At 35.5% G+C, this 12,128-nt stretch overlaps 1 protein-coding gene across 1 annotated transcript; it reads right to left on the reverse strand.

Annotated features, from left to right (window-relative positions):
- Window positions 1-8,666: 8,666 nt before the first annotated feature.
- On the reverse strand, window positions 8,667-11,747 carry LOC150094217 (gamma-aminobutyric acid receptor subunit beta-4-like). The gene is made up of 5 exons (XM_090412424.1): window positions 11,662-11,747; window positions 11,489-11,568; window positions 11,299-11,366; window positions 9,567-9,793; window positions 8,667-8,811 (listed from the first exon to the last, which is right to left on the reverse strand). The coding sequence occupies exons 1-5, from the start codon at window positions 11,745-11,747 to the stop codon at window positions 8,667-8,669; spliced, it is 606 nt and encodes a 201-aa protein (XP_090268550.1).
- Window positions 11,748-12,128: the final 381 nt, after the last annotated feature.

Below are 12,128 nucleotides of genomic sequence, written 5' to 3' on the forward strand. Positions count from 1 at the left end.
TGTTCGATGCCGCACAAAATCAAGGTAAAAAAGAGAAGCGATCTCAAGCAAGTTTGAGCTCTGTCTGTGTGTGTGTGTGTGTGTGTGTGTGTGTGTGTGTGTGTGTGTGTGTGTGTGTGTGTGTGTGTGTGTGTGTGTGTGTGTGTGTGTGTGTGTGTGTGTGTGTGTGTGTGTGTGTGTGTGTGTGTGTGTGTGTGTGTGTGTGTGTGTGTGTGTGTGTGTGGTGTTCTACATGCCTCCTTAACTATTTCGCATGAGGAAATAACAACCGAATTTCAGACTGCAAATGAAAACACGAAGGAAGTCAATTCTTAAAACAATGCTCAGGCTGGAAATTCATACATATTATATAACTTAAATATGAAATAAATGCATGGAAATCACCACAACGCTTTCAGAGAAAAAAATGGGGAAAGAAGATGGGAATGTAAATTTCGGTTCTGTATTACGTCCTAACCGACTTCAGATCTGTCCATGCAAAAATTTAGTTTACGGCCATTTTCATTATCCAGATGAATTATTCGGTTGGTTACGTCTACGGAAACTTCCGCCAAAGGAGGATCTTCTTAGACCTTAACAGTTTTTGTAAATAAGTAGACAGCTGTTCTGAACTTAAAATGGTCATCAATAATTTAGTTCATGGCTATCGATGACGAGGACTTGGGGGTGGGGGGGGTTAGAGAGAGATAAAGAGGTAAATTATATATATAGATAGAGAGTATAGTAGGCCACTGCCACTATCTCGTGTTCCTAAACTAAATAAATTATGGTCTGAAATAGTGTGTTATATTATCCGGTTGATATTTCCGAGTTACGCAGTCAGAAATCCTGCTTTCCTGGAGAAAACACTCCAATTGCTTGCGTCAAAGATCAACTAACTCCGGAACACTCTGAAAAGAAGGATATTTGTATAATTCTGATGGAATATCTAAATGGTTATGGTGTCAGTTGTCTAGAGAGAGAGAGAGAAAACTTCGTTCACCCAGCATGCCGAAGCGCAAATTCAGGAAAACTTAAACAATTAGGATAGAAAGAAACAGGTGAGTTTGTGTGAAAGCACCCATGAAGCGAGTGTGAGAATGACCAAGTGCGGAATAACACACTAGTCTCTCAAGCAAAAATAATGAGTAGGGTAGTCAATTCAGGAAGTAAATCTGGGTGAGGCCTAAAGGGATGCTGCGGTTTCTATATACTAATGCCAGAAGTATTAGGAAAAAGAGGGAGGAGGAGCAGCTTTTAAAAATAGTTACAGCAACCTCACCAAACGCTATAGGCATTAAGAGCCTTGGCCAACAGTAAGAGCCTCCGTAAGTCTTTCCCAGGTCTTTCCGACGTAGGAAAGACCTGGGTTCGATTCCCGTCAGTGACGTGAGGAACATTTATCTGGTATCTTTCGACTAAAGGTGAGTTAGCTGTTCTCATACGGAGGTAGCGTTTTTTTCTACCCGGAAACTCGGGTTTTTCTCTCCCCCCCCCCCCCCCCCCCACAGAACAGGCAAACCGGTCCCGTGAGCATACACACACGGATTACAGTCATAAATACGTTCCATCCATATCCGGTCCCTAGTCCAGATAAAATCCGGGGGATTGGGGAAAGCAGTGGTGAACTACTCTGTAAAAATCTCACCAGGAGTACTTTGTGGGTGATGCCTACAAAGTCACCTACGGTCGGAAACGACTGAAAGGGAAAACGAGGACCAGACTGGCAGTAGATGATGTAATTACAGGGAGAGAATGCGAAAGGTTTAGTATTTTCAGTGAAAAGAGAGAGAATATTCGATGGTTGGAAGGATATTGCTGATGATAGCAGATGAATTTCAGCCAACAAGAATAGGCGATACACGGGAGGATGGCTGCTCATTTGAAGCAGTCTGGTGTGAGATCAAGGCCAGTAAGAAAAAATATACAGTTGGTTGTTGCTATATACTAAGGTGTTCCACGGATGATCTGGAAGACATGCATCGCAAATTAGTACAACGAGTACAGGCCGAGTGATTATTAATGGGGACTTCAACCATGGAGATATAGACAGGAAGGAAGAAAGATTACATGGCAGGAAGGAAATGGAATTGATACGCTTACTGAGAGATAATTACTTGAGGCAGTATGTGATGAAGAGGACTACGGGTGGGAGAGTATTGGATCAGAAGAGTTATCCACATAACCAAGGTGGCAAAAGTGACCATGCAGTCTTGACTTTGGCGATTGTAGAACTACAAGGCAACTGATTATGACAAGCTTGGAAGGAAGCTTAAATCTGTTCCATGGCATAAAACACTGCAGGGTAAGGATGTTAGTAGCGCAAGGGACATAGCTAAGGGTCATCTAGAGGATGCAATATTAAATTGTATACGTAAGGTAAAGAGCATTAATTAGGTGGGAGTTAGATGGATGAGTAATATCATTAAGCATGAGCTGCAAAAAAAGAAAATAATGTGGAGGGTGTATAAAGAGAAAGGTGACCAGCCAATTCATGGACAGTATAATGCCCAAGCAAGAACGGTGACCACATAGCAAGGATGACAAAATTAGATTATGAGAAGAATCTAGCCAAAGAGGCCAAAGGAAATTCCAAAAGAATTTTTTCGTTGCATGGCAAGTAAGAGGGAGAATGACTATGACTATAGAAGATTAACCTTAATGAGTGATGATGATGATGATCACGAGGTGAAAGAAACAGATAAAATAGTTGAATTACTAAGTGACCACTTTGCACGGGAATGTCATCCAAGTGAGTTACTGCTTTAACAAACGTGACAGACACTGTTTGAACAGAGGTGGATGAATTAGAGATTCTTAGGATATTCATCATCATCATCATCATCACGAACCATGGGCTCACTGTCCGTTGGTGTCCGATGCCTCCTTCACCTATCTTCTTCCACCTTTCTTTGTCCAGTGCACAATGTCGCAGTTTCTGTAAACCCATTCCACACCAATCCTTTATGTCGTCTCTGCATTCTCTGTATGGTCTAGCTCTTCTGTTTACACCATCCATAATACCAAACATGAATGCCATTATCTCCGGTCCTCACTCATTCTGAAGCTGTGTCCAAATAATTGCAGCTTCCGTTGTATAATCTTCTGTACTAAATTCTCCTTTGGTTGTATCTTCCGATAGAGCTCTGCATTTGATTTTCTGTACCCATCCTATTCTTAAAAATCTTCCTGTAATAAGTTCTTTCAAATGTCAAAATTCTTTTTCTTCATTCCTTATTTATTAGATCGAGATCCATACAGTACACCGCTAAAGATGTATGTTTCTAGTACTCTTAGTTTCGTTTGCATGTTGGTTGCTTTACTTTTCCCAGATGTTTTCCATGGCCTTCGGATTTGTTCTTCCCTTTGCAATCCTGTTCTTTCTTTATTACAGTCCAAATCATATGTCATTTTACTTCCCAAATATGCGAATTGTTCTACATTTTCTATATCATTTCCATCCATTTGTATCTTTTGTTTCGTGTTCTTCTCACCAAATACCATTGTCTTTGTTTTTTCCAAGTTCATAACAAGTCCAAATCTCTTCCCTTCCTCATTTAACAGTTTCAATGTTTTTGTAGTTTTCTCGTCTTCATCAATAATAACAATGTCATCTGCAAATCTCAGATTGTTAATTCTTCTGCGAAGTAATTCATCTCCTTACCAAGGTGACTTATCAATGCAATTGTTCTATACTTTTTACATTCTAGCGTATTTCCTTTCTTATATGATGTCACTAATATCGATTTCACCCATTTCTCTGGCATTTTCCCTTCCTTCCATACCATATTACATGGTTGGTGCATTTCTATAACCATACTTTCGCCATCATATTTTGATGTTATCATTACCAGGACGCTTGTTGTGTTTTAACCGTCCTATTGCTTTTTTCTACCTCTCCTCCCTAGTTCTATGCTCTCCATAGTGCTGTTCTATAGTATTGCATTAGGCTTCTAACCATTTCATTTTATCCATTCTGACGGCTTTCTTCATCCTCATTACACTTTCTTCTATATTGCTCCTCTATTTGTTCTGATGTATCCCTTCTTATCTTCAACATTCTCTTCTCCTGTACTAACTTCAGTGTTTCTTGTCTAATGCACTTCTTCTTGATCTTCTCTTCTTCTGGTACTGTTTCTTCAACTGCATATTCTATCGCCTTCATTACTCCTTTCACTCTTAGATTCGAATTTGTTTTCTTTGTCCACATTTTTAAGTTTCTATTCTATTACTGTTCTGTATCTTCTTCCTATTTCTGCTTCACTTATTCTTGCTGCATCCCTTCGTTTAGGATGATGGAATTTATATTTTCTTTTTAATTTCAATTTGGTGTTTGCAATCACTAAACGATTATTATTATTATTATTATTATTATTATTATTATTATTATTATTATTATTATTATTATTATTATTATTATAAGGTGCCAACCTGGAGTCAAATGACTCATTGCGGGAGACCCAACATTGATATACTAATCATTATTCACACAATACCTGTCATAGTTTTCCTTAAACTCATTCACAGATGAAGCATTCACAACCACCTCTGGCAACGCATTCCACCCATTTACAACCCTCCAAGCAAAAAATCTAGTCCTAACACCCTTGTTAATAACACTCTTACACAATCTCCAGGGATGGCCCCTCGTTTTCTCTCTTCCTGAACTGGTCTTAAAAAGTTATCAGCATCAATCCTATAAAACTCTTTTAATAATTTATATGTCTCTATCATATCTCCTATCCTACGTCTATCAACTAGTTTTAAAGCCCACAGATCTTCAGTCTATCCTCGTAGGAAGCATCCCACAGGCCTGCAACAATTTTGGTAACCCGCCTCTGAATCCTCTCCACCATGATCCTAATCTATATCCGCTCCTAAAATTTCGACACTGCTGTACTTATGTTATCCATCTTCTTTTAATAGTAATTATATCAATCATGTTCTGATCAAATGATGGTTTCCCCATCATTTGATCGCCACATCCATTTTCTACTCCTTTTGCTAGAATCTTGTATTACAGATCATCATCTTGTGGTCCACAGAAAATTCTAAATTTTTTTCATCTCGTTCTTTCTCAAAATCATATTTTCCCATGACGCTTTCCCAACCATCATTTTATATTCCAACTTTGGCATTCTAATCTTCAATAATTAGTAAATCTTGCTTTGGTATTGTTTCTATTGTCTATGTCAGATCTTTGTAAAATAAGTCAATATTGTCGTGACGTTCTATTTTCATGTTGTGTTCTAATCTGCCATCTTGTTTCAAGTCACTCTTATTAATAAAACAACTAATTGCAAATTGATCACCGATCCAAAAGTAGGGAAATTTATAATTATACTGCGCCACCCTATTTTTAGATTAGTCTATATAAAATAGTAGGATCAATTCTTAATTAAGTTAGCAGTCTTCTCATTTAGGCCGAATTATTTACTATTCTACTTGGGGCACCCGCAAGATTCGAATTTTTTATGAACGGTGCAATAAAAGGGAATTCAGGCAAACACAATATTTAGATTAATAAAATAAAACATTTAATATATGATATATAATAAAAACAAGAATTCTACTTTTAAATGAAACAATACAAATAACTTAATACATCTTGCTAAGTCACTCATTCTAGTTCAATGTTCTAAACTTTGACATACAATTCACAGCTTCAAAATTACAAGCTTTTTTAACTCAAGTTAATAAAACAAAACTTCTCATTTGATCAGTCTGCACATATCTATCAGTTGTACTTAATGTTTAAATTCACAGCAGGCACTAATCAAGGTAGACAATATTCCAAGCAATCTTATTTCGGACCTTGAACTTCGAAGATACGTTATAGTTAATGTTAGAATAAACAAACATGTATGACTACTCTTACCAGATACAATCTTCAATACATCAATTTATTGTGAGCACACTTACGAATTAACTTATTTAAGCTAGCGGAACACATTAAATAAATTTCTCCAACGCTTTAACTGAACTACTGTTAATCGCACTTCACTACTCTAAACAACAGCAATAAGGTACTGATATCTTTCCTTGTTTACTTTTCTCCAACTAGTTAAATTCATTATAATTCTTCTCAGGGCAACATAGAATTAAGACGTAATCCTAGACTAACTGGAACTAATCAGAATTTCCCATTGAATGTCCAGTTCTTTATTTATCCGATTACGACATCAATTTTCTCTACAACAACAACAACAGCTGATTTCACTTGCAGCTGAGTATATGATTCACTACGTTTTTGCTCACTTCTAAGCACTATTTTCATGAATTTCTGCCCTAAAGAATTTATAATTTTCCTTCACTTCTTTGCTTGTATCCTACCTTCCTTCAGGCTCCGCAAAACTCTCTCCCTTTCTCTAATTAAAATTCTTATTGCCTTCCTTTCTCCTTTTGGTTCCAAGGTCACGCACTCTTCGACTCGTGCTTGTTTATTTCATACGTCTCCATGACAACCAATGAACGCAAACATTTCGCTAATGTAATACAACGCTCTACTACTACATAACGTTAAATTTTTACAAATAAGAATAAACAGAATATTTGAGCTACTTAATCAGCTTTTTCATTACGTATACAATTATTTATAATAACACTTTTCGTTACTTTATATATATATTTTAGTTATCATAAATTTCTACACATATTATTATTTAATAAATTAATAGTAGGTTAAGTTTAGAATAAATATTTAAATAGTAATCCTTAATTAAGGAACAATAAATAATTTTTATACAAATCATGATTAATATATAATAAGCAATGTTAAATGTGAATGAAAAAAATAAATTACACAACATAGTTTCATTCACAATTTAACAATATCCTCATCTGTGCTGTCGGATGTGGGTGCATATATATGGACTATTGATATATTAAATGGTTTTGCTTGAAATCTTGCTATGATTCGTTCATTGGCTGGTTTGTAGCCTAATAGCGCCTTTCTAGCTTTTTTGTTAGGAAGGAAACCTACTCCTGCTTCGTTCTTGGTGTCATGCCCTGACCATATGACTTCGCATCAATTTATCTCTCCTGATGATGTCCAACGCATCTCCGCCAGTCCCAGTATATCACATCGATATCTCTTCATTTCGTCGCGAAGTAATTCTAGTTTTCCTGACATCCAACGTGTCCGTGCATTCCATGTTCCTACTGATAATAAGTCTGTCGGTTTCAGTTTCTATTTCCTTTCGATATCCCACTTTCCGATCCAACCCCGATTGCTCGATTGGTATCTCAGATCTTGTTCATCCGGGCGACGTCCGAACCGGCATGTTTTAACTGTTGATCGTATAAACATCAGATAACAATCGTGTGTTTTCTTTACGGCCAGAGCATCGACACTCCTCTGATCGATCCTCCTCCTTTATCCAGGCTTGGGAGTGGCATGAGACCCCCTACGGATCCCATGACGAAGTTGGATTAGATGGGATATCAGCTCGGATTTTGCGAGAATGCTCAAGAGAACTGGCAATGCCTCTGACTATCTTGTTCATCCATATTAGGCTCGTTAATTTAAGTCTCAGCTCTGGTAGAGTTCCAAGGGAGTGGAAAGAAGGCAAAATATTTCCCTTGAATAACGGAGGTTCTAAGACTGCAGGAGCAAATTATAGACCAATCAGTATCAGGTGTTGTGGTAAACGTACTCAAAAAATTGGTCAAAAAGAGAATTCAAGAATGGGTGGATAAAAATATGATACTTTATGATCGGCAACATGACTCTGTGAATGGTTTGCCATGCCTTAGTAATTTACTATATTTTTATAATAAGTGACAGCAGAGCTGGATAAAGGAAATGGCTAAACGATGATTCTGCTGGATTTTGCAAAGGCATTTGACAGAATACCAAGTGGAACTCTGTTACACAAATTGAAACAAATGGGTATAGATATGACACTGGTTATGTGGATAAGAGGGTTATCTGCTAGACAGATATCAAAATGTGGTACCTGAAGGAAAATATCTAAAATATACGTAGCATCTTTTATACAATATAATAATGCCAAGCTATAATATCATAGCCTAGTCAGAGCCACTTGTTGTGCTATGGAGGGGGTATTCGGAAGAATTAGAGTATATCTGTAATTATTCCGCTACTCTTACGTAGTCAAAGTTGTAGTATAAACTACATTTATACATTACATTACATTAAAACACTAAATTTGTACGAAATGCTCTTTTCTGGCTATAATATGGTTACTACTAATTATTCTAAAAATATGATTTAATTTGTATTATTTTTATTATTTTTTACCCCTTTTCTTTATAAAGAAAAAGTTTAGAACGTAATTTTACTGAACATGCATAAGTAATATGAATGATAGCAATAAAATTGATAAACCATTTACCATTTTTTTTTCTAATTTTTTAACATTTTATAATCTTAAAAATGTCATTTCGATACACATGTCCAGTAAGAGTGCAGCGTATCAAAGTCGATAAGATAGGACTTTAAGATATCATTCATAATAATTGTCTTATTAAACAAGGCAAATAAAATAACATCGGAGTAGAATGAGTGTTGTTTGTTTGAAGAAACATCTGTGTGGTTTTGTGCCTCAAATGAGGATGATGTTCAAATGTGCTATGCTTTAATGGCCTAAGTAACAGACTTCAAAGTTTTGTTTGGATAACGTTATCTGTCGTAACATAGAAGTAAAATGAGGGCATTATGGTAATCATTCATTTTCATTTTCGAATATCTTCAGACTAACATGTTTGACAGCTAAAACATACTTACTGCTCATGACAACAAAGAGACATTCCTGATTGTCATGTGGAAAACGATGAAGATTCATTCCACAACTTATTTCGACAGTAATCCTGTAATAGAAAAAAAAGTACATCGTATATTAGGGGGTGAATATGCAGGCTGTGCTAGGTGTGCGGTGCTCATCCATCGAATAGCAATATCACCAATATTATTTCCAGACTTTGCGTGATTCCTAAAAGCAAACACAATATACTAATGCTTCATGAAGAGGACACGTTTCGACGCTTAAACATTGCATCACATTGTGTTAATAGCCGTAGTGTGCGTTCACAATACATATATATATATATATATATATAAAGCTTTTACATAGATCACTTTCCTTTGAATATTCCTGTTTCCTTGCATAAGAATCTTGGAATGAAATCAGTTCATTTTTCAAACTAAATTACATGGTACTCACGCGCTCTGAAATCTTGTTAGGATACCAAGCTTATTTTTAGTTTGATCACGCACTAATCTGAAAAATATTCAGGTTGTTGCATTATAATCATCAAATTGAACCTTTTTAATAGTGGCATTAACAAAAAAAAAAAAAAAAAGAAAAGCCTAGCTCACTAAATTCGCAAACTTTCTTTGTCATCCTTTCAAAAGACTCCCTAAGTTAAATACTATCCGACGACTTATGAATATGTAAGTAATATGACGAAACTCTTGTACGATTTGTGTCATATTGCTTACATATTCATAAGAACGATATACGGTATACCTAATGGTATACCGTTATGAATAATCAGAATAGATAAGCCATTTTTATACAATAAAAATAAATAAATACATTTATCTAAGAATGTTCCTCACTTACTTGTTAAAGCTGTAGATAGTCAAATCATTTCGAAACCATATGTATGAATAAGGATAGATAATGCCTTCTAGCCTCCCACTGATGGAATTCTTAAAGTAAGTTTTAGGGGTCCAGATTCTGTCAGTCCATTCAGAACCTAAATCAAGTTTCGTGTCATTAATCCACGATGGAAATAACAGTCGATGATCCTTCCAATATTGCCTCAAATAAATATTGACAGTGTATGACTAAAAAAGAATAAAATAATAATGAAAGACTTAATATACAAAACTGCAGTTTCAAATGTGTGACTTAATGTACAAATTAAGCTTATACAAAACCGCAATTAATTTTCAAATGAATCATTACGCTTTCATCGGAGTCTTCATCACGTCCATGTTGTCATATCAGCGTATCATTGTAGCGGCAGTGCTTCAAATGCTTAGTTCCAATTCCTTAAGTACTTCTTCACAAGGAACACTGGTGATTCTCACTATGGTATTACACACAGCAGCAACTGTAAACTGGATATTTGTATATTCCCGAAAACTCGGAGTTTTATGCCCCCAAAAAAAAAACAGACAAGCCGGTCGCACAACGCATTCAGTTAACGGACAAGATACACTTGCTCACAGTTTTAGTTACTTTGTCGTATTCTAAAATAGCTTTAATCTCTTAACCCATTCACGATACTAATGCACTATAGGATTACAACCTTTCGTGGGTGAGAAATATAACTCATAAAAGTAAACACTTGATAGGCAACGAAATGTTTTCGATCAAGCTTGGCCTGAATTAAAAGGTATCAATGCCGCGCTAGTGACTCATCGATAAGTATGATAACAACACTTTTAACATCAGCAGCATCCTTTCTTTCGTGACAGCCTTCAGAGTTCAGTTGGTTTCAACGAAGCTCTTTGACTGCAAAGAACTAGGTTCGAATTCCGTGTAAAATGAAGAATTTTTATTAGGACATTTCACCTGAAGGAGAATCAGCGAGTCTTATATTGGATTGTACTCTAGGAAATTCGAGTTTTCCATTCTCTAGACCAGCTAGCAAAATACACAAAATTATGTATTTAGACATAACATTAATCGTCTTATCTTAAATTTATGTTTAAGAAAGACAATTCTTGCAGGTTGTGAGCCTATTAAGTACAGATTATTATTATTATTATTATTATTATTATTATTATTATTATTATTATTATTATTATAACTATTGCTCTTCTGAAAGATGATATGTCGACGTCCTATGAAGAAACGCTAAAATTGAACATAAACACTAAAAGAAACAAATTCTGAAGCTTTTTCGCAGTGTGCTGAAAACAACTGCAAAAAAATGACATTTAGCGAATGGAAACATATAGAAATAGCACGGACTTTTTATACGTCGATTATGGCCAGTTGGAGGAATGCAGTAAGACTTTTTTTTTTACCTTTTTTTCAGACACATCAGCTCAACCACCGTATCATTAGAAAGATAAACTAAATTTTATCAAAACGTCGGTCTCACTACTTGTTGATCTCAATGCTGAATATTCATAATAAATCTTTCTTTCACTTTGTAACTCTACCTCTTCCACATAAAGTAGTCAGTGAATTCCGTGTTACTCTTTATCATATTCCTTGCTAATGATAGACTGAAATGTTATTTCAAGTTAATTAAAACTGCCGTATAATATGCTTTATTTATCAGCGTTTTAATATAGAAATTGCAACAGTTTACGAGTATATACACATAGTTTCTTACCATCTTCAGTGGATCTACGGAATATAGATTCATGACAACGACATCAATTTCTACAGTCACAGGTTTACCTATAACACAGCAATAATATCTTTTTAAGATCTCCATCACAGTTAGTTGATTTTATCATTACAAAAAAAAAATAATAAATAACAAATTATTAAATTAAACAAATAAAAGTAACTATATTTACCTGTTTTTTTGGGTGGCCCAAGGCGGTTATAATTTTCTGGAATAATGTCTTCTGTAACCACGGGACGTTCTGCATCTGTCCTAGTTGAAAGAGTAAAAGAAAGTTATATACATTTTAATCATAACACAATGAATCAATTATTAGTGGGTGTACAAATTTTAATGCCCACTTACTGGTTTTGTGCATCCACATGCAAAAAAGTTAAAAAATGACAAAATACTACTGCTGTCAGAATGACGTTCATTTTTAGAAGCCCCATCCTATGTCTATAGAAATGAAAAATAAGCTCGAATTAATATCATAACGAGACAGAATTGGTCACGTGATGTCAAGGGAAGCTACAGCGAAATTAGAAAGCCACTTCATTCGTTCATATTGCATACGAAGAATTCACGTCAGTATCGTGTGTACGTGTAGCAGCTGTTTTTCGAGATAGCTGTTCCTGACACAATGAAAAAGGCAATAATTATAACTAAAAATTTCATCACGTAACAGTAGAAACTTTCTGCACATCATAACTTTCCTAATTTTCTGAATAATACATATTATCGATCCATCAAATGATCTAACCATCATGTGCATGCGTAGCTTCTATCTTTTATCTTGTGTTCCACTCCTACTCCAAAATAGAATGTTTTTA

This window comes from Typopeltis vanoorti, chromosome 22 (assembly GCF_054136105.1).
Source record: "Typopeltis vanoorti isolate ZY-2024b chromosome 22, IOZ_Tvanoo_1.0, whole genome shotgun sequence".
NCBI lineage: Eukaryota > Metazoa > Arthropoda > Arachnida > Uropygi > Thelyphonidae > Typopeltis > Typopeltis vanoorti.